This window comes from Nilaparvata lugens, chromosome 2, assembly GCF_014356525.2.
Source record: "Nilaparvata lugens isolate BPH chromosome 2, ASM1435652v1, whole genome shotgun sequence".
Classification (NCBI taxonomy): Eukaryota; Metazoa; Arthropoda; class Insecta; order Hemiptera; family Delphacidae; genus Nilaparvata; species Nilaparvata lugens.
In genome coordinates this window covers 9,000,911-9,024,887 of record NC_052505.1, presented here as the reverse complement: position 1 = coordinate 9,024,887, position 23,977 = coordinate 9,000,911, and the positions used below count along the sequence as shown (strand labels likewise).

The following is a 23,977-nucleotide window of genomic DNA, read 5'->3' as shown; positions in this document are numbered from 1 at the left end:
GTTCGTCTCATCATTTCTCTGCTAAAAAATCAAAGAATCCAAAACTGAGAAAACATATATTGAGAATTTAATCAGTCCAACAGTAGAATTCTCGACACGCTATACTATCATGAGTTTAAAATTTTGATAGGTGCTGGGAATAATCGAAAGTGACATATTTGATTCATTCCATGATATTGTATTATGAAATTGAAGAATTCTTGAAGCTGAGAAAAAAATTACAGCAAGAATCGTCCAGACCAGATCAGAGATCAAACATGAACAAATAGTTCTATACTTGAAACAAAAATAGGTAAGTTGAGGTGATGCTTGGGAATTGAACAATTTCCCTAGAGTAATGAATCAATGCACATTAGAACACATTTAAGCCACAATTTCCAATTTGAAGCGAAGAATTTTAACGCATGGAATTTAGTCATTTCTCTTTTCAACTACCCCAGTACCATGTATATGTGGACTCTGTATGAGATTTCAGTGAATTGCAGTCCTCTCATCAAAATTATCAATTTGAATAGCACACAATGATAGTTATTCAAAATTGTCAGCTTATTTGTCCGAATTTAATGCTATAGTATGTTGTCAGTATTCTTCGTATGTTAATACTATTCTCCTTCCCATCATACCCAAGTAAGCTTTGAATAGAAAACATCTACTTTCTAATCTGAAGTTTGATGATTTCTTATAGAACGAAATCTAGAGAATGTTGGGTCAATGTCGGTTGAATTCAGAAGAAATAATTTGTTATCCATATTTCAAAACAAATTCTATATCGTTGAAAGAGATAGAGATATTTAAATTGAGCTACATTGTCCTGAACCTTAATCCTCCTAAGAGTTAAAACAACACACGTTTTTATGTAATTGAACACGTTTTTCTAGAATGATTGAAGTGTGGATGAGTATTTGTTCAGCTAGTGTTGAGTTGAGCCACTCAACAAATAGGTGAACAGATTCTGGTTGATAGGCTCAACGCTGACCGGTTATTAGTGACTGTCACCTCCAAAGGACACCACGTGAAGAGAGAGAGAGACCGGCGTCGTCGCCTAGCGTCGGACTGAACTGCACTGGACCTGTGAAGGAATGACTATGAACAAGTCAAGCTGCAATGCAGGGTCTTATGGACAGGTTGGAGCCTGCGCGTAACTAACTACCCTTAATAGGGTGGCAAGAGGTAAGATGGGGGGGACCAGAGTGCAGTTCAACCCGCTTTTCATCCCCTCACTATATACTATCATCTACCTCTATTAGGTGGTTGGAATACAATCAACCACACTATCAATTACAAACGACATCATACCAACAATCACTTGTCTATTCATGCCCCATATCAGTGCGCTATCAATATTGGAGCCTTCATCTTGGATTAATTTGTTGGCGCAATATAATCTGTCAGCTGTTGAGTTGGATTTCACTTGGAACGAATATTAATCAGTAAACCTCAGTTTGCTTCTCTCTATGAAAATCTGTGATGTTTGATCTGTGACCTATATTATTGTTATCAATCCTCATTAGTGTTAATGAATAAGGCATCAAATCAATAATAAATTTGATATAATTTTCAATAATATGAAATTACTATAATTTGTATTCATATTGTTGATGCATAAGACATCTGATTAATATTTTTGAAATTGGAGTATCATGCAAATGCCGGTTTCTCTTCCCTTTGAACATCCATCTCCATCGAGTGAATAGATGAGTCATCCCACAAAGTGGGTTGATCTCATCAATGAAATCTTGCTGATGAAGTCTCACTGATTACATTTCTATCATAATTTTCAGTAATATGAGTGGAAAAATTGGGATAGCCCCTATGGAAAGCGCATTCAAATTTCATTTCATTTATTCATAGACAATAGATACAATGCAGGTAAAAACAACAGGCATTCGCCCAAAACTGCTTCAAACCTTAATTTTGAATACACAGTCTAGAGGTTATGTAAATGATAACTCAATTCACATAAAAATTAAACCATAGAATAAAAAATCTTACGTTAGTATCTGTTTTCTCTGACCAAACGCATGAGGTTGCAAGATAAAATAGTTATCGTTATAAATGATGTGGCATAATTTTTTTCTAAAATGTTATACTATTGTTTAAATTGATCTATTTTTTATAATTCAGAGGACACTAGAAACAATCAATCACAAGTCTATGAAACATCATGTTAGTTTCTCGTTGATCAACCTCTATCATAGTAATAACTGAAGACAAACAAGTACCTCATCATCATTCTCATAATATTCAACTCCTCAACAATGATAGTTCTACAATTATTGATTATGCAATTCTCAATTATCTTGAAATAACAAAATTCACTGGAGTTTTTTTACATTTCATTCACTGACCTCCTACAAAAGGGGTATATGGATTCATTGGTATTAATGAATATATGTTAAATTATATTTGTTATTTGATGAGAGGACATATTTTGCTCAATTATTGGTGTGCAGCTCTTTCAGTGTTATCTAGTATTGTCTAAGATGGACTAGTTCCACATCTCAATATCCAGGGCCGGATTCAGAAATTTGGCATCCCTAGGCCCAATTTTTTTGGCGTCCAACTCCAATTAGTAATACCGATATGATCTCCTTGAATCATATATTGAAAAAATATAGTAGAGACCTACTTTGTTGATTGATTGAACACCATATCATGATCCTACTCCATCATTATTTTATTTTTTCGAATAACATACTAATTTGTTCACTTCCAGAATATTTATGAGGAGAATAATATTCTAGCGGAGAAAGGCAGAACTCTCTCATGACACGAATTATGATAGGAGTGGCTTGCTTGTGACGTTGTCGAGCTGCTTGCTTTCTATTGGTAGTGAGCTGTGAAGGTGAAATGGCGACTGATCAACCCATTAACCAATCAGACAGCTCCTTGGTTTTGGTTGCGTGAACTAGGCCTACTAATTCAGCTACTCCGTCATCGATGTTATTGTCCCAAGTAGTGTATTCAACAATAATAATGCCATGAAAGGGTTATTTATCAATTTATTTATTCATTCCAATAACGATTGAGCTGCGAAGGTTCAAATTCGATACACAAGTTCAGCTGAAATGACGGGGCTCAGAGTTTGAAGAGTTTCTTTTTACAAATTCATCTTTTTAAAGCATTTTCTCAGATCCCAAGTAGAATTGTAAAGATTGAATATGAATTTTTGGAAAGTTTACTACATCAATTTCCATGTCAATTGTGAAAATATTGACTTACTACAATAGTTTCTTATAATATCTCATAATATCATATATATTATAATAATAGTAGAGTACTAAAATGTATTTGAAGTATGGTGTTGGAGACGGATGCTCAAGCTGAGATGGACTGATGAAATTACTAATGAGGAAGTATTTCAAAGGGTTGAGGAAAAGCGATCTCTTTTGCATATTTTAAAGCCAAGACGGCATTCTTAGCTTGACCATGTATTTAGACACAACGAATGCACGAGTACTGGAAGGTTTAATAATATTGGACAAAGGGCTCGTGGAAGACCCCGGCTACAATATCTGAAGCAAAGGTCTAGGGATCCAGAGCTACATCCAACTGAAAAGTACAGCTCTGGACAGAAAACGATGGAAAGCTGCGTACCAATCGAATGATTGAAGCTAAAGAAGAAGTAATTACAATTTGAAACTCATTAAATCACAGAAGTTGGATCAATTAACTAATTATTGAAGAAAACTCTTGGTTATGTACGAGCAGTTGGACTACTTTTTGGAATGAGCTTTGGAAGCTCTGCTGGAAAGTTGAGAAGAAATAGACATGATTGAGAGGAGCGCTAAATTTTAGATGGGAATTGAAATGCTTTTACTTTGGGATGTTGGACTAGCAGCTGCTTTCCCTGCCTTTTGATACTAGCTACAGAGGGGATCGATACAATTCGGGAATGCATTTGAAAGCGAACTCACCATGAGCATCGCTCCAAGTGGGAAAGAGATAGAGATGAAGTTATTGAGAAAGAGTTAGTGCGAAGAGGTGGCGAAGGATGATAGGGGTTGAGAGGGTTCAAAGGGGAGGTGATGACATGCAGAAGGTCAAAGTCCGGGTCACGGAATTCCTGCTCTTGCTACTTCGTGCAAGCGAACAAAATAAATTTTCACTGATGGCAAAAGTTACAAGAAAACTCCCTCTAGTTGCCAAATTGAATTTCGTTTCAGACCTTATGCTCGCTTCAGCTATTGCAAATTTGAAACAAGCTAAATTTGCTGAGCGGACAGCAGATGCTGGAATGTATAGCGTATAGTCGAACTTATTCAATTATAATCGTTTCAAAAATAATAGTCTCAGAATACATTTCGATATAGGTTTCTGTGTAGCTTGCACAACAATATTTGAATGTCAGTATGGTAGCTTGTAAGCAGCATTATTGCAATATCACACTTCTTGAGACTAGAGGATCAGAATATATGGAACAACTGAATCAACAGATCATAAGAATGAATTGAAATAATAAATTATTATTGGGAGCACCTTGAATATTAGCGTTTTTATCCATTTAATGTATTTATAAAAATCTTAATATTTATAATTTTGGAAAAAATTTTAGATGAATGACTCAGAAACTTCGTTAGTGAAGGACCCAAACATACTGTTTCCAAAAAACACTTTACTCACATGTGCTACTCTTTAACAAGTTAATAAAAACAATATGAAAATATTGTAGTACCCTTTATCTCTTATTTTTGTTGAACTATTTCAAAGTTATTTAAAAAATAAAGGGTACTAGAAGATTTTTATATTGTTTTTTATTATACTGATTCCACCATTTGAATGCTAACACTTCACATGTTATTTATTGATGTCACATACTTTTAAACATACGTTTTCTCTTGCTTTGAAGACACATTCAATACTTTCCATTTTGAAACCCTCAATTGCCTCTGACTCACTTTTGCTTTTCCAAATTCCCTAGTATGAGGGTAATGCTGAGCACCATTGTGAAGTCTTTCTGACAACTCCTTCACTTGATACAGAAGTAATTTTCATAATTTTAAAAATTATCAGATCTCGTTACATCCATAATATATCATGGAGATTCCATCTTATGAAAGAGTTTTTCACTTTCGAATTCAATTCTCAAGTTGTGACTCCATTGATCGTATTTACAACACTTCACAATGGTTTTTGATTTTCACACTTAGTGGAATCAGTCGACCAAAGAGATGAACACATTCCGAACTCAATTTCCATTGAGTCAGTTTTTATCTGATTGTTATGTTGTTGCTTTTTCATTTCCAGAATGACATATAGGCTACTGCAACATAATGAATCGAAAATTATAAAAGTATATCATTTTCGTACAATGATTTATTGAAATCGTCATCTTAGACATTGAGCTTTCAATGATGCGCGTCGTTTTATTGTTTATCAATTATGCTTACCTTAGAACTCTACTCCCATTTCTAACTTAGCTCCATGATTACCTGCAAGAGGAAAGATAATAGAGGGGTACTGGCATATTCATAGAGTAACCTATTATTCACTGTGTAGTGAAAGTTGCAGATGGTTCTGATGATTCTGTTTTGAAGGCCAAATAGACGTTTTCTATTGGTCTTCGATAGATATGGGAACCAGACTGGGGCGGCATAGGTCAGGTATGCTCTGATGATGGCTGTGAATATGAGCAGCCGAAATTTCAGGGGGAGTGAAGGGGTGACAAGTAGGGGGAATAGTTGTACAAACAGCACACGACAGTGTTGAATTTTCACTTTAATGTGTTGTTTGAAAGTGAGTGTTCTATCCAGAGTTACACCTAGGTACTTGACGGTATGGGACCATGGCAGGGCGTGGCCATGAATTTTGAGAGTGGGAGGAAGTTTGAGTTTTCGGGAAAAGGCGACAGCCACACATTTAGTTGGATTTATCTCTACCTTCCAGGATGAACACCAGGATGTAAGCAGGTTTAATTGCTCTTGAACATTCCTGGCCGCCCTATTCAGATTCATGCTGCTCGAGTGGAATGTGGTGTCATCAGCAAATAGACTTGTTTGAACTGAAGGTAGAGATGGCATGTCATTGATGAAGAAGGAGTAGAGGATAGGTCCAAGCACAGATCCTTGGGGGACACCTGCTGTTGCTGGGGTGAGAGCTGAAGAGTTTACTGAAGATGGGGTTTGGTTGTGAACTTCGAAATACCTATTAGTAAGGTATGACTTGAAGAATGCCAAGCTAGCACTTCACATATTATTTATTGGAGTCACATACTTTTTAAAGTCATCTTCTCTTGCTTTGAAGACACATTCAATACTTTCCATTTTGAAACCCTCAATTGCCTCTCACTCACTTTTGCCTTTCCAAATTCCCCTAGTATGAGGGTTATGCTAAGTAGGCACCATTGTAAAGTCTTTCTGACAACTTCTTCACTTGATACAGAAGTAATTTTCATCATTTTTAAAATTATCATATCTGGTTACATCAATATATAATTGAGATTCCATCTTATGAAAGCGTTTCTCACATTGAAGCCAATTCTCAACTTGTGACTCGTTTGATCGTATTCACAACGATTTTTGATTTTCACACTTAGTGCAATCAGTCGACCAAAGAGATGAACACATTCCGAACTCAATTTCCATTGAGTCAGTTTTTATCTGATTGTTATGTTGTTGCTTTTTCATTTCCAGAATGACATATACGCTACTGCAACATAATGAATCGAAAATTATAAAAGTATATCATTTTCGTACAATGATTTATTGAAATTGTCATCTTAGACATTGAGCTTTCAATGATGCGCGTCGTTTTATTGTTTATCAATTATGCTTACCTTAGAACTCTACTCCCATTTCTAACTTAGCTCCATGATTACCTGCAAGAGGAAAGATAATAGATTAATATTATATTGTGTATTATTCATTCAAGGCTTTGTAAATTGATGTTGATGTATCTAGGCACATAATCCACACTCAATTTGATCTAAGCACACATATGAGGTCAGCCAATACAATAATTAATCAATACCAATATAAATCACCAATACCAATACAATTCTAAATTAGCTTGAGATGCAATATATCATTATGCTATTTGAGATTGAATTCGATTTATAGAATAATCGAAAAGAATATTTTGATTATTCTCCCAAGCCTGAAGAGAATTCACACTATCTCTGAGATGTTTCAAACCTTCATACTAATAACTTCCGAGGATTGGATAGAGCTATCTGCTTTGTCTAATGACGCAGACAAGGATAGCAGACCAATGTTAATCAGGTGCTGACATCTTAAAGTGAATCTCACTATAGTTAATTGGCGAAACGCGCAATTAATTGGGCAGCCAGTCCGACGACAGTCTCAATTCAGTGTGAAGTGGTGGTGGACCAAACAGAAGTGAAATATGGATGGTGCCCACAATAAATCGTGTGCAATTTGCTGAATGGAGTGCCGAATGCCAAAAGAAGACACTGAAAGCAGTCCATCCCGTGGAGTGAAAGGAGAAGAAAGAGAAGGAGGAGAAGAAGATTAAGAAGAAAAAGAAGAAGGAGAAGAAGAAGGATGAAAAGAAGAGGTGCAGTGCAGGCCACATGGCGATCTGATTGTGGCGCCATAATATTGATTGCTCACTATATACAAGTACTAGTACCACCTACTGTACACACTAAAGCATCCCCAAAGACAAGTTGCTCGGTCAGCACCGTCGGAGCTTAACCCAATTCTTGCTCAACTCCCGCCGCTTGCCTCTTAGTTACTCTTCTGTTTTCTGCTTCGAAACGAGAAAAAAGAGATAATTTGAATAGGGAGATGATGATAATAGTTTATTTATTCATTCATTTATTGTACACAATACTATAATATTGATAATTCTTCGATAGAGCAGCTGTTCCCAAAGCTCAGATCATCTTGATGATTGCAAATCTTTGCGTTAAAATAATGCGACAAAAAGAAGATTGAGTCTTGAGAACTCAATTGATTCAGTCTTAAAGATTGGAATTGAGTCTTGAAGATTAAGTCTTATTAGTGGCGTCCGATTAATATGATTATAAAATATACTAATAAACTTTACTCCAACTTTACGCTTCTTACAGCTCTTGCACGAATTATAAGTTTTATAATTTTGGTTTCAGAACCAGCGATTAGATTACTCATCAAAGGTCTAAATAATTTTAATCCATCTGAAACTGCAGGCTCAATAATAATGTAAACAGTGATTCATAACGCGAAGATTCTCAGTCTTATAATGTATGTAAGAAGATTTCGCACAAAGGAAACTACCTTGCCTAGGTTCCAGGATATTGTCATATCAATTATTCACATCTGGAAATATTCAATTTTCCGGTAGAAGAAAGTGTGCTTCGGGGGTTCCGATACTGTGGGGTCTGGAGGTATCTGCAACTGATTCATTAATAAGTAAGCAGTTTGATTAGCCTATTTCACTGGGAAATGTCCTCATGGATTAATACAACTTTTCATTCCATCTTACATCGGGATTTAATTAGATGATTCGATTATTTTTTGTTCTTCAATATGGCCTACAATGTGAATGAGGGATGCATGATAGTGCTCATCGAAATGCATGAAATTCCATCAAATGTGATAATTAGAATCCGACCAATCTGATCTCCAAATAGAGCTGATGTAGGTTTCATGTCCAAAGAAAATCTTCCAGATTCACAACTAATCTTCATCTTTTTCTTTTTATTTATCTTCAACTTTGCTCTCCCATTAACGGTTATGAATTGGAGAATACGTTGAGAATTTGTATGCAAACTCAGCCAAAGCATTTAGAGCGCATGTTAAAAGAATATTAGAAGTGATTCATAATCAAGTCGTTTCTCCATTCAATCGACTTTTTCTCTTTCATCAGTCTTTGAGTTTAGTTCATGAGTCTCAAGTGATTGAGTTTATTGAAAAACACTTATTTCCGAGGAATATATTATTTGATATTGATCTCTCATATCTATTACATTTGATTATCATTTCTTGCTTCAATTTTTCTTATTGTCTCTGCAAATTTTGTATTATATTGTTTGCTAACGACGTGGTTAAGTGGTATAGTGGACATTATTGTCCAAACTTCGCCACGTCAACAAATAAACAAGTCATTCTATTCTATTATTTTTCCAGAATAACATAAACCAATATTAAAATCTTATAAAAATGTTTAGATTAATGACCATTTGACTGAACTATTGTAACCGGAAGCTCATTGTAGGCTGATCGTAGCTCAATAATCTCCAACACTACTTATTCCATAAGGAACTACAGCAAAATAAGAAATAAAAATCTGAGTGAGATTGAGAGAATCATGAATTGTAGAGCAGAACTCGTTTGCAGACAATCACATTCTGGCTTCTTGCTTGCGCCGTGTGAGGATCAATATTGCCACAAAAAGACAATGAGTGAGTGACTGGTACCGGTGCAACGAAGCGCTACCTTTGCAATTGGGTGACCTTCAATTCTCCTTCTATTTCCATCCGATTTAATCTTCGAATAAATACATATTTCCAAATGTATTCGACACTGTTGAATGAGTTGATACTACTTGATAATGTACTTCTAGATAAGAGTGATTTTCTGATTATGAAAACTATGAGAACAAGAAAGAGAATAATCAGGAAAATAGAAAGATTCGGACAATATCTAATCAGTCTGAGATGGGAAAAGTTTTCATTCATTATCATTCTGAAATTGGGAGAAGTTTCCACCTTTGACCACTCTCTACTTTAACTCTTGATTTATCAATTTTTCAACAAATTCTATACTTTCTGGGTATTGGATGTAATATTGCGGTAGCTATCCATACTTTCTTGAAAAACTAGATATTATTGCCCAACCACCGATTTATTGAGAATCAACCAAAACCTCGGTTGTTAAACCATTAGTCAACATCTAGTCAACTTCATGTCTATATCAATAAAGTAAAGATCAGCCGTATTCATACTAACGGCCGAGCATTGTTATTGGTGGAGTCCGTGACCTATTAAGGTCAAAGTCTACATCATTGGCCTAGACACGCCCCTCCTGAATTAGCAGTTCATACAATTGTTTATTTGTGATTTCATAAACTTAACCTTTGGACAACTTAAACATTCTTTCAACATTTTTCGAGAGAAATAGTACAGGCTCAGCCTAGTTTTTCCTCCAATGTCATAACTGATTATAGTGTTTTGTACAATAAATGAGTAAATAAATAAATCGTTACAAAATTGGGTTTTTGGCAGAATTCGATTTGAAATGAATCTACTATTTTCGATTATAGGACTCTTCATACTATGAATGGGACGGTTCATACTTGCTCTATTACTCGATCTCACAGAAGAACTCAAGTTTTCTCAACTCAAAGAAGAACTCAACTCGAAGATTTTTTCGATTATATATTCCACACAGTTGCGGAATGTGATTGTTCCAAATATACTGATCCCAATTTTGTATTTTTCTTTGGAATAGAATAAAATAATTCGAATTTGAGCTTGTATTGGGCCACGTGAGAACTTATTGACTTAATTGTTCATACAAATTTATCGGCCGTAGAAGGAACAAAATAGAACTCAATTAATACTAGACTCAGGATCATATGGACTAGTATCGCATATTGAGACGCGACGCGACGTGACACGAGTCTTCTAGATGAGCTAATATCATTATGATCACATTGAAACGAAGCTAGCACGTGTGAAAATCAAAATACAGTATGATATTAACCCATGTAGCAGACACGGATCACGTCGCGTCTCGTTTCAATATGCGACTAGTCTATGCCGATCTACTGAGAACGTGTTCGATACAGTGAGAGAATGATTTCACTAAGCAGTTTTATGGACTGTTCTTACTCGATCGGCCGGGAAGAGTAGAATAAGTCTGATGAGAGCTCATGGAATTAAATTTTCACTGCAGCTGACATAAAACACAGCACTCAGTGAATGTATAATAATCCTCGATTTTTTGCATACACTAATACTGATAAGCCAGTTACTCATACATCAATAACTTTTTGACGTGTAATTTTTTTGTCTTTATGAATTCTACCAGATTAAACGAAACTTGAGAAACATCATCGGTTTGACATTATCTGTCCAATCTGATGTATCTAAAACTCGATGTGTGTGTAACTGGCTATATTATGTGAGAATCCACATAAAAAATTGATCATTTGTTTCAAAATAGTTGATTCCGGTAGGTGAAACCCGCATTTTACCGCTACATATCACATCAATACTTGAGAAACAATAGCATAAGTAGATATCCCATGGTATAGGGCGTTTATGTCGCAACTTTTACTGTTATCTCAATCTGACAGTCCACGTAGTTCTTTCCTATGGAGCTTTATGACGCTGGTAGTCTCTCATATTGTGCCGTTCATACACTCTTACCCGGTCAAAACAATAAAAATCGACAATAATCGACAGTAATCGGCTTGAAATAACAGTAAAAGTTGCGACATAAACGCCCTATACCATGTGATATCTACTTACGTTATTGTTTCTCTATGGTTTTACATTGTACAATGTTCTTTATTATCAGGCCTACTATTCTTATTCCTCTAATAACATTGTGGGTTGAATGGGAAGAAGTTCTTATTAGGGCTTTTATTGCCTAAACTTCACCCACAACAATTGTAATGTTTTGAAGTGCAAAAATAACGGCATTCATCTATCTATTTATCCACCTATCTACTATCCAGTTGTTCTGTGAACAGTAGACCTCACGCAGTATTCTCATCCACAAGTACCTGATTGAAACTATAGACCTTATGGAAATACAGCAAAAGACTGGCTTCTCCACACATCTGTGTAATCACTTGTCAGCTGATTTTTGATGGATATTTCTATAGTCTGATTTTTACTCTAATATTGGCGTATGAAGGAGGCTCCTTTTCCCTTTTATATTATCCTTGAATTGCAAAATTTCTAAAAGCCTTGTTTCGACGCGCAATTAAAAAAGGAACATACCTGTCGAATTTCTATTCCGCGTTTCACCGTAAATGCGCTACATTTAAACATTAAGAGAAATGCCAAACCGTCGATTTGAATCTTAGACCTCACTTCGCTCGGTCAATCAATCAATCATCACTGTGTATTTGTATTGCCGAAGCAAGTACATAAAGTTCACAAAGATTGATCATTTGTCTACTCTGCATTTATATATTTCTCTTTCAATCCTAATATTGTGTTGAGCGCTCTGATTCCTGTTAAGGTAGAATGGAAGTTCAGTATGCTGGAGCAATGTCACGTTCAATTTGCAAAGCGAGCAGTTGGAGTTTGGAGATGCGCTGTTGGCAATCAGGTAGCAGCAGGGAATAATTTACATCAATTTGTTGCTAAAAGGAACGAAGTGGAGTCGTAGCTGGCAAGGCTAGGGGCTAGGCTAGGCTAGGCTGGTTCCTGGCGTCGCAGCTGAGAACGACAACGTCGCATTCCGTGTCGCACTGCGGCCTTCGAGCCTTGACCTTGCTAACATCCACAATAAAAACTTTAATCTTAACACTTTCCTCAACTTGGGAGAAGCTGATAATCTGTTGCAGATTATTGATGTGCCCACCTGTTACTTCTGAACAAATTGACTGGCGTATTTTGAATTCGGGAGATGTTCTACTCCAACAATGAACAGACATTTATTGATGCTTTTACTATAAAGTATTAAGGGTACTTTACGATACATAGTCTAAAGAAGAGATAAATTCCAATAATACATCTTAAACAAGAGCGAGTTTCGCCAATGTGATGAGATATTATTGTTCGTCTCGTCAAGTGATTTTGAAAATTTTTAGTGCTGCACTATAAATTAGTGTTATCGGATGGGCACGTTAAAATGTCGGTCCCGGCTGAAGTATGACAGTCGTAAGGCCCATTGACGGCTCAAATGATATATTCAGGCGAGGTTGAACTTCCGTCAGGAACTCCCCACCAATAAAAGTCATACGAATATTATTATTAATTACTAGATTGGTGTATTTTTGGTTCAAGTTTCCGGAAATACCTGAATTTATTCAATTTCTCAGTTTCTCATCAATTATCATATAATTAGTTCATAGTTCAGTGTTTAATCCTTCTGAATCCAAATTTTCGAATTTGTCCATCTTGGACATGAAATTGGGCCTAAATTCTTGTTTAAGCTATCATGGAGATGCAGTGCGCTAGAATTGAAACCATATTGCTTGGGACGTCATCTAGGAAGCCACGTTCGAAGAGGAGGAGAAAATTTAGTGACGTGAGACTGTGGATAAGTCTGGAAAACTGTAAATATTTTTTAAAAAGAGTTCTGGCATGAAGAAAAGAGACAGAACCGTAAAATTCCAAGAATTTAATGAAGACTTCTGAATTGATCAGTCGGTAGTAATAAGTATGAGAGAGAAAAAAGTGAGGGGTCATTGTGTTCAAGTTGATATCAATCACTTGGAAAACAATTCATGAGATTATATGAATAGGGAGAAGAGGATCCAACTGTTAAACTGAACATTATCATCCTCATCATGAATTAGGGGTGGCACATTTTTGTAACTCTCTTCACTCTTCCGCCATTATTTAGAAAATAGTTCTCTCAATATTCTTTCATGAATATATCCCTAAAATAATATAAATAATAGTCCATTTACTGAAACAAGTCATTTTTTGAGAGTATTTTCTACTAAATAAAACAATCAATTCTGAATATAATTATATGAACATCTACTTCATATTGACAACCAGCCATTCCTTGACTGTGTAATGGAATAAAGAGAAGATAGCATTTTTTTCTGTAGTAATGGCTAGAAAGCACCATTCAAGTTCAAATTCGAATTTGTGATAATGATGAATTTATTATTGTGCTGATAATAATGACAAGAGTGAATTAAAATGTGCTGATGATGGAAAATTAGTAAGATCATCTGGTTCAAGATATTTGGTCCCGATAGTTGGTGCAATTCAGCCACCATTAAAAACTTTCTCTTGTGAAATGTGTCTAAACTATTTCACCCAGCTCTCAGCATTTTCGCCAACTCACTATTCCAGAGAATGATAAGCAGGTCTCATTGAGCATTTCTGACCATATTCTTTTTTATTGTTTTATTGTTCATAGCATCCATTATTATTCATCTCACTCTCTCCACACTCTCTCAATCTCTCTTGGTTATGTCGAGTGAGTAAACGTGTGTTTAGTTCGGCTCCGTCTTCTAATAGATATTTCGTAGGGTTATACAGTTCAATTCACTAGAAATTATACATCAAGTTATTCAGTTTCTCGAGCTAAATTCAATAGTGAAATTATATTTTTGATTAACTCACACTCTTTTCATTTATCTTGAAAAAACATTCCTAATTCTTCAGTTCACCTTCTTGCCTATAAAAGTGTAAATCCACCTAACGGTACACGATGGGTCGACCGAACAGAGGCACACCGAAGAGTGAGGTCAATGCTCCGAAGCCAACTATTTCCGGAGCATTGTCCGAAGAGACCCTCCTCATTATTCGACAGCAAATCGAAGAGTCTGTCCACAGTGCTGTTTCAATGGCTGTGAAGTCTATTTTCGAGGAACTTCAGGCATTGAAGGAGGAGAACAAACAGCTGCACGATAGAATTCGTGAGCTGGAGGTGTCTTGTCACCTGAAGGTCGACGACTTCGAGCAATATGGGCGCCGACATTCCATACGTATTTTTGGGATCCCAGAGAGCGACAAAGAAGACACGGACCTGCTGGCGCTCGATGTCTTCAACAAGAAGCTGAACGTGCCCGTGACTCTGGCGGATGTCAACCGCTCGCATCGCGTTGGAAGGCGTCAACCACCTCAACAAGGGCAAGCTAAACCCAAGGACCGACCCATCATAGTTCGACTCTGCAGCTACCGGACCAGGAAGATGATCTTCGACGCTAAGAGGAAGCTGAAGGGTTCTGGCGTCACCATTCGCGAGGATCTGACTGCGGAACGTCTCAAGATCCTCAATGCTGCAGCCGACCATCATGGGCACAGGAATGTCTGGTCATCTGACGGGAGGATTAAGATCTCTATCGGCGAGGGAGGATCCAAGAGGGTCCACACAGTCGAGAGGATGACCGACCTTCAAAAAATAAAGGTAAATTAAATAATTTCAGGATTCGATGACTAAGGTGCCCTTCACTACAATAATAGGAAATTCGTATTAATAGATTTCACAGTAGATATACCTTAGCATTTTTCATGAGCTGTCTTTCTGTTCTATAAATGAATCTTTCCACTACTATTCATGATTGTATACAAGGCAATTATTTCAAACGGAAGAGATCCATATTTGTTAATACTGATTAATAATTTATCTTGATATTAATTCCCAAAACTACGTTCAATGCATCAACTACTCTACTCCAGAGGGTACTAAGAAAATCATTATCTCTATTCTTACCAATAATTACATCTCTTACCAAAATTATTTCCATAATTAATAATTTTCGAAATGCTGAATTCAAAATAAATTGGATTATTAACATACGTTATAGATATAGATGTAATCTATAGGTATAGATAGTAATCTCTTCTATATTGGGTGTACATAATGATATCTTCTACTATTGCCACAGCTCGAACAATAGAAGCTAACGTGTGAAGAGTTATTGATAGAACAGAGGGGTGGGTAGTCTGTTCATATGCTTATAAAGGGGCTGTGTTTCTTTTAACGTTATCTTAGACATTCATCACTAAAATATTACAGTACTCAATTTACTACTTATATCGTTATTGCAACTCCCAATAGTTGATTACACTTCTAATACTATATAATACTATTTAAATTTCACCGTTCAATCCTATTTAAAACTCATCTAAAATAATCTAGCTCTTTCTCAAGCGTCTCCTCTACTTCTTATTTTTCTTTCTCATTTCTCTTCTTAATCTTATAGTTATAATGATTACTAGAATATTGTTGTAATTTTGCAATGTGATTTTTGTGATTTTTGTGACTTGTAATTTTTGCAATGATGATTATTATTCTTTTCTATTCTTCTTCGTCTTCTTCCTCTTCTTCTTCTTCTTCTCCTTCTCTTCCTTTTTCTTTTCTTCTTCTTCTTCTTCCCTTGATTAATTCAAGATCACAATACGATGTTCTGTTTCTTATTCTATAGTTCAGTTTCATAAGTTCTTCTCAATTGTGCACATTCCTTCTTTCTCTTCTCTTCTTCCCTATTATTATCATACAAAATCCATATACACAATTGAACAACCTCAGATCATTTTACAAGAGGATTCGATGCAGTATTTAGGCGGATTCCTACATATCAGTGATATGTGATAATATACAACCGGTGCAGTGATGATATAATTAACATGAGCTCTAATTAGAATACTGAGCATGAAGACAAGTAGTGAAAGTGATGAGTCATGAGACTACTATACTGCAAAATTAATTATAAAATATTGAAAAATCCCACAACTCAAGCTCGCTGAGCTTTTATGGTCTCATGAGAACTTATGGGACGAATAATCTCACTGTACAAGCCCCTTCTTTGCTTCTGATATGTGGGAATCCACCTTTAAAGACAAAGTAAGTGGATTTTATTCAAAGTGAATTTAACTAAACAATTTAACTAAACAATTTGCTTAGGCTCAAATAGTACTCAGGTGAGGTTTTTTGAAAAAAAAAAACATGGTTGCCTGTAAAGTCGGTATACGGGCGAAAGTTTTACGTGACAATGACTTGAGTGGTAAAATAATATTTTAATGTGAATATTCATATAGTAGGAAGAAGGATGAAATAATAGTAACAATTTAAAACATTTATTTATACAAAGAATTATATTTAAAACATTAATTTATACAAAGAATCTCGCACTGAACCACAACATTGTGATTACTACAACATAACCTATTCACTTATGCATGATTATGTGATTATGCATTATTGTGATTACTACAACATAACCTATCATTCACTTATTCACCTAAGCAGGCGCAGTCGCAGGAGATTGCTTGCGGCGCCTGCGCAGGTTGACTGCTCCGTTTCACTCTCTCTCCAGGTGAATGCCTTGCTGGCATTGCTGGTTTGCTGCTGTGTTGCTCGCCACTGCTCCTATTCGTGCTCTTTCCAGACGACCGTGAACCAAAACGAACGCTCTCACTCGCTCTCATTGTGAGCGCATAACGTGGGAACGTAACGCAGTTTCTTGAAGTGTCACCCGGCAAACCAATTTATAAGACGTTGTCACGTCAAAATCTGGTGTGGTAAACTCACACAACTTTCCTTGCTCATTGAACTTTACTGTGAGCCACATTCTTAAACGACAATAATAATTTAGAAGAATAACATAATGACGATTGGCGGCAACATATTTGAAACTGCGATCAAACTACTGTATATGTGTATATATATTGTTTTCAGAGTAATTTTCTCTTTGTGTAAATTGTTGTGAAATTCGATGATTTTTTAAAAGTCGTCAAAACAGCTGCTCTACAGATGAAATATCTCGACTATGTGTTATTTTTATAAACTGCTCTACCTACCTACCTACTTCATGTACGAGAAGGAGTTTACAAAGTCCATTTCTCAAGGATGGAGTGGACCCCATTAGTGTCCAAGGAAAAAGATTTATGCCAGTTGATAGAGCTGATAAATAACTAACTATACAGGGTATAAATTTGAATAAATCAGTCCAGTCATTTTTGAGAAAATCGCGAAAAACATGGTTTTTCAGTAATTATCCGCCATTTTTTCTGCCATCTTAAATTGAATTTCTTATTGTCAGGTCCTCATGGTAGAAGGACCTTAAGTTTAAAATTTCAAGTCAATCGGTTAATTAGGAATGGAGTTATCGTGTTCACAGACATACACACATACACACATACACACATACACACATACACACATACACACATACACATACACACATACACACATACACACATACACACATACACACATACACACACACACATACACACATACACATACACACATACACACACACAGACCAACACCCAAAAATCATGTTTTTGGACTCAGGGGACCTTGAAGCGTATAGAAAACTTGAAATTTGGGTACTTTAATTTTTTTGGAAAGCAATACTTTCCTTACCTATGTTAGTAGGGCAAGGAAAGTAAAAAGGTGTTGTAGAGTGTGTAGTACCACTTGAAATTTTCCAATATCAAAATTTCACAGAATACGAATTCAATACTGTTTGGAATATTATATTTCAATGCACCATTTGATTGACTGATATTATTGACCAACGTCTCACAACTGTTTTAATAATGCAGACGATATTTTGGCAAACGGTGAACAACTAAAGATGAGAGTGTAGAGCAGTGGATCTTACAAACTGTAGACAGTATGGTACTCTAAAAATACCCGAATCACTCTTACACAATGTATAACCTCAAACTGAAAGTAATCTTGAAGTAAAGTCATGGTGTACGCCTTATCCATAGAATCAGTCTTTGTATATTTATGCTCTCTTCCTTTTGGCAGTTCATACTACTTTAAAGTTTACAATGTAATACAAATGCCAGAAATTTGCATGGTAGAAATATTCAACCGCCATGCAAATAAGATGGAAAATAGAGCTGACTGCCCTAGAGGCGTTCGATATCAAACTGCACCAACACTGAATACGAACCAGTCACGATTACAGTAAATTGCTGTCACTGTTTCAGAAGTATTGCATGCAATTGCTACTGTACTAATATTGTATCGTGAAATCGCAACAGAAATATACAAAAAAATATATATATTCTCTGAAAATACAATCTAACGTAGCTGATTTACCGTGAATGTAGCCCTTATCAGAATATTGATGTGCTTTCAGAAATATCGATACAGATAGGTAAAAGCCTAATATAATTTTTTTTATCATGGAAAAATTTTCTCTGAAAATAGTGAGGTATCGAAGCTCTTAAATCGTGGAATAAAGCTCTTATCGAAATATTGATGTATGCTTCCAAATATATCAATATTCGATTGAGAGATTGAGAGATATTTGAGATTGAGAGATTTATCAACAATGATAAGATAGTTCAATAGAAAGGATTGATAGCTTGGTAGGTTGGGCAAAATAATGTCAATCGAACTTCTTGCAACATCTCAGGCGCCATATTTCTACATTTTTCATCCATACTTTTAAAATATAAAGCAGGTCTATTATGTCAATTGCTTGAGCACCATATCACGATGCAACTCAATAATCACAGTATTGTAATTTATTTAAAGAATCGTTTCTCACTTCAAGAATTCTAGATAACAATACTATCGGAGAAAGACAGAACAAGCTCAACATCAAGCTGCTTGTTTCATTTCATTTAATTTCATTTATTTATCGTCACATTACATCAATTTTTGAGTAACACTCATTTGACTGGTGACATGTCAATACTAGAACAAAATTATATTTAAAAGACTTAGTTTTAACTTCTTGAAAGTAAAATAAATAAATACACTCTATGATGTATCTCATCAAATTCATATGGAAATGAAAGTCACAAAAAGTTAAGTTACACTCAACAGCCCCTTTTCACAAATTAAAATTCGGCAGCAGAGTATAGGGCTTTCTCTACTAGCATTTTTCTGACTGTTAGTTTGAATTTGTTCATTGAATCTAGATTTCTAATGACTGCAGGTAATTTATTAAAATAACGTATTCCAGAGTAGAATGGAGTTTTCTCTAGAGCTGTGTGCCTATGTATTGGAAAAGCAATGAGACTACTATTACGTGTATTATACCCGTGATTATCTGTGCAGAATTGAAATTTATCTAAATTCTGTTTAACAAAAACTAACAATTGATAGATAAAAATAGATGGTAGCGTTAGAATGTTTAGGTTTTTGAAGAATTCTCTGCAAGAATCTCTTGATCTCAATCCACAAATGACTCTTATTATTTTTTTCTGGATTAAAAAAATTTTACCGCTATCAACAGAATTTCCCCAGAAAATGGTTCCATAGCTTAGATATGAGTAGACATATGCGTAGTAGACGGCCAATAGGGTGCTTTTGTCTAGTGAGTGAGAGAGGGTGAGAATCACAAAATAAGATTGATTTAGTTTTTTTGCAAGGACCTGTATATGCTCCTTCCAAGTAAAACTCTGATCTATTATAAGATCATTATATCTTATTCTCATTGTTTCTTATTGGTAAGGAGGAATGGCGACTAAATCAACTCATCGACCAATCAGACAGCTCCTTCGTTTTGGAGGCGTAAATTTCCAGCCACTCCTACATAAATTCCCATCGATTCCACGTTATTGCCCTGAGAAGTATAATCAACGATTGGAATGCAATAGAAGGGTTATTTCCCAATAAGAAAACTCAAAATATCTCAAATTCCTAAAATAACGGGTGTCCACTGTATTCTAAGAAATTTACCTTGAGGAGTTGATTCATGTGAAACTTATGAGTATCAATATCAATGGCATATAAAACTCAGAAACTTGCTGGAAAACAGGTGAGTTGAAAGACACTTCGTCATCTCATAAGATACTTTATAACGATGATAGATCATCATGAATAGGCAACAAGGCCATTTGCTTCTTATCAGAACACATTTCTTCCAAGGCTTTGTAAGGAAGAATAGAGAAAATAGGACATCTACATAGGGTTACGTTCTCTCTTCATGATTACTCAGGAAGCAACAAACCATGCAGCACATCCTAATATACCCCCGAAGCACTTCATACTTTTTCTGCTAGTAGAATGATTTGTTTGGGGTTGATGATTATACTAGTTTGTATGAGAGCTTCTTAGAGTGCTAGAGCACTTTGACTTGGAAAAGTACAGTCGGTACTTGAAAATTCTAGAACACAATATTTTAAAAAATCAGGTATGAAATTCATCCATTATAGAATGTATATATTCTCTGTATTTGATTTCCATTATTTATTTCGTACTAAAAGAGACTGAAAAGTAATTCGTACCATATATCCAAGACTAGGAAATGATCGCACTAATAGAGAGAATTTTTTGAAGTTGCACAAAAAATTATTGATAATATCATCCACCCATGATTGAAATCTTTGAGATTCATTATTAATCTATCAATGATTGAATCTATATTCAAATAATATAATACTACTATAGAATTATTGAATCTACTATTCAAATTAATATAATACTATTATTCTAGATATAATTTTTTCTAAGAAGAAGAAGAAGAAGAAGAAATAGGAGGTAAAGGATGGTTAGGAGGAGGTACAGGTTAAGGAGAAAATGAAATTGCACATAAATGAAAGGATGTATACCGGTATTCAAATTATCAGTTAATTCAATCTATGGGGTAATATTTCATCGATTATAAGGATAATAAGGAATTAGTTATGGGAATTAACCATCTGTGACTAGGCAGATCAATTTTGTCTGGATTTTCCGTCTGGCAGGAGATACTCAGGGCGCATTCTGTGAGTGACAAAAAAGAACTAATTCCAATATTCTTCAGCTTTGCATTGTTGGTGCTTGGATCGAACTTCATACCGCCGTGAAGCTGGCCCCACCATATCGAGCCCAAAATTTGAAACATATGCCAATATTTAGGGCTTTTTTTGGGCTTCCAGAATAACCAAGTTTCAATTTTTGGGCTCAACCGGAAATGGGTTTTATAAGGGTTTATACATTGGCGGGCCAGCTTCACGGTTAGCCCGCCACCATCACCGATCTTGAAGATGAAGGTGTCATTTGATAGAGTGAATTTTGAGCTTTCATTCTATACCATTTTAAAATTTTGGGCTCAAAAAATACGATCGTGAGAGACTTCGAAAGTTTTCAAATTCGGCGGGCCAGCTTCACGGTTAGACCGCCACCATCACCGATCTTGAAGATGAATGTGTCATTCGATAGAGCGAATTTTGGGCTTTCATTCTATACCATTTTCAAATTTTGGGCTCAATAATTACGCTGCGGGCGGAGGAAAAACGTTATAGGCAGGGGGATGGGGGGTTGATGTATTAAACCAGGTCCCTTGTCGCCGCCAGGGAAAGTGTATTCCAGAAAAAAATGATGAGAATCGATGGAACAAGTCTTCAGCTATCATATGATACCACTTTCAATTTTTGGGCTCGATAATCACGCCGTCAGCGGGGGGGGGGGAAGGGTTGTAGGTAACCAGGTCCCTTGCCGCCCCACCATATCGAGCCCAAAATTTGAAACATATGCCAATATTTAGGGATTTTTTTGGGCTTCCAGAATAACCAAGTTTCAATTTTTGGGCTCAACCGGAAATGGGTTTAATAAGGGTTTATACATTGGCGGGCCAGCTTCACAGTTAGCCCGCCACCATCACCGATCTTGAAGATGAAGGTGTCTTTGGATAGAGAGAATTTTGGGCTTTCATTCTATACCATTTTCAAATTTTGGGCTCAATAATTATGCTGCTGGCGGAGGAAAAACGTTAAAGGCAGGGAGAGGGGGGGGGGAAATGTATTAAACCAGGTCCCTTGTCGCAGCCAGGGAAAGTGTATTCCAGGAAAAAATGATGAGAATCGATGGGAATCTATGTAACAAATCTACACCTATCATATTATACAACTTTCAATTTTTGGGCTCGATATTCACGCCGTCAGCGGGAGGGGAAGGGTTGTAGGTAACCAGGTCCCTTGCCGCCCCCAGGGAATTTGTATTTCATAATAATTCAACAAAAATCGATATAACAAGTTTACAGCTATCATATGATACCACTTTCAATTTTTGGGCTCGATGATCACGCCGTCAGCGTGGGGGAAGGGTTGTAGGTAACCATGTCCCTTGCCGCCCCCAGGGAATTTGTATTTCATAATAATTCAACAAAAATCGATATAACAAGTTTACAGCTATCATATGATACCACTTTCAATTTTTGGGCTCGATGATCACGCCGTCAGCGGGGGGGAAGGGTTGTAGGTAACCATGTCCCTTGCCGCCCCCAGGGAATTTGTATTTCATAATAATTCAACAAAAATCGATATAACAAGTTTACAGCTATCATATGATACCACTTTCAATTTTTGGGCTCGATGATCACGCCGTCAGCGGGGGGGAAGGGTTGTAGGTAACCATGTCCTTGCCGCCCCCAGGGAAGTTGTATTTCATAATAATTTAACAAAAATCGATATATCAAGTTTACAGCTATCATATGATACCACTTTCAATTTTTGGGCTCGATGATCACGCCGTCAGCGGGGGGGAAGGGTTTTTGGTAACCATGTCCCTTGCCGCCCCCAGGGAAGTTGTATTTCATAATAATACAACGGAAATCGATGTAACAAGTCTACAGCTATCATATGATACCACTTTCAATTTTTGGGCTCTATGATCACGCCGTCAGCGGGGGGAAGGGTTGTAGGTAACCATGTCCCTAGCCGCCCCCAGGGTAGGAGTAATCAAGGAAAATCCGTTGGAAATCGATGTAACAAGTCTACAGCTATCATATTATACCACTTTCAATTTTTTGCTCAACAATTACGCCATCAGGGGGTGGAAGGGTTGTAGGAAACCAGGTCCCTATCCGCTCCCAGGGAAGGAATATTTTCAGAGATTTAATCAAAGGTCATGTATTTTAAAAATATCATCATACAATAATCAGTACGTGTATTATTGTTTCGGTTTCACTTGCAGTAATGTCTTTAGAATTAAGTATCACTAGATTATATCGATTATATCGAGTTGAACATTTGTATTGTTATTTTCAGAATGAAGATTGTCGTTCAATATGAGTTCTCAGTATGCAATACTCAACTACCCCGCTTTCTCTATTGAATTCGAAAGTGAATACTTCCTACAATGTGTGAATAGGGTAGGAAGTTCATGGAATTTTGGTCCGTGTCAGAGTGACGAAAAACATATTCAGTCATTTGAAATCAGCTGAATCAAAAGAAAGCTAATGGAACCAAGGAAATTTCCAGAAAGAACGATGTCATTCAATATTGGTTTTCAGTGTGCAATACTCATCCATCCTGCTTTCTCCACTTCAAAATTGAATACTTCCTTCCAAAGCTTTGAATAGGGGAGGAAGTTTATTGTATTTTGGTTCGGCGTCAGAGTGACGAGAAACTTATTCAGTCTTCACGAATCGGCTGAATCTAAAGATAATTTGACACAAGGCGGTATCTTTGGGCATGAAAGCTCAGAAT

The 23,977-nt window shown here is 36.2% G+C and overlaps 1 protein-coding gene across 1 annotated transcript in view; it reads right to left on the bottom strand.

The window, feature by feature from the left end:
* Positions 1–6,620: 6,620 nt before the first annotated feature.
* The window catches only part of LOC120349780 (developmental regulatory protein wetA-like), a 42,581-nt gene continuing 25,224 nt past the window's right edge, over positions 6,621–23,977 (bottom strand). Inside the window, exon 3 of the mRNA XM_039420488.1 lies at positions 6,621–6,817. Within this exon, the coding sequence (XP_039276422.1) occupies positions 6,797–6,817 (21 nt within the window). The 3' untranslated portion in view covers positions 6,621–6,796. The remainder of the gene's footprint in view (positions 6,818–23,977) is intronic.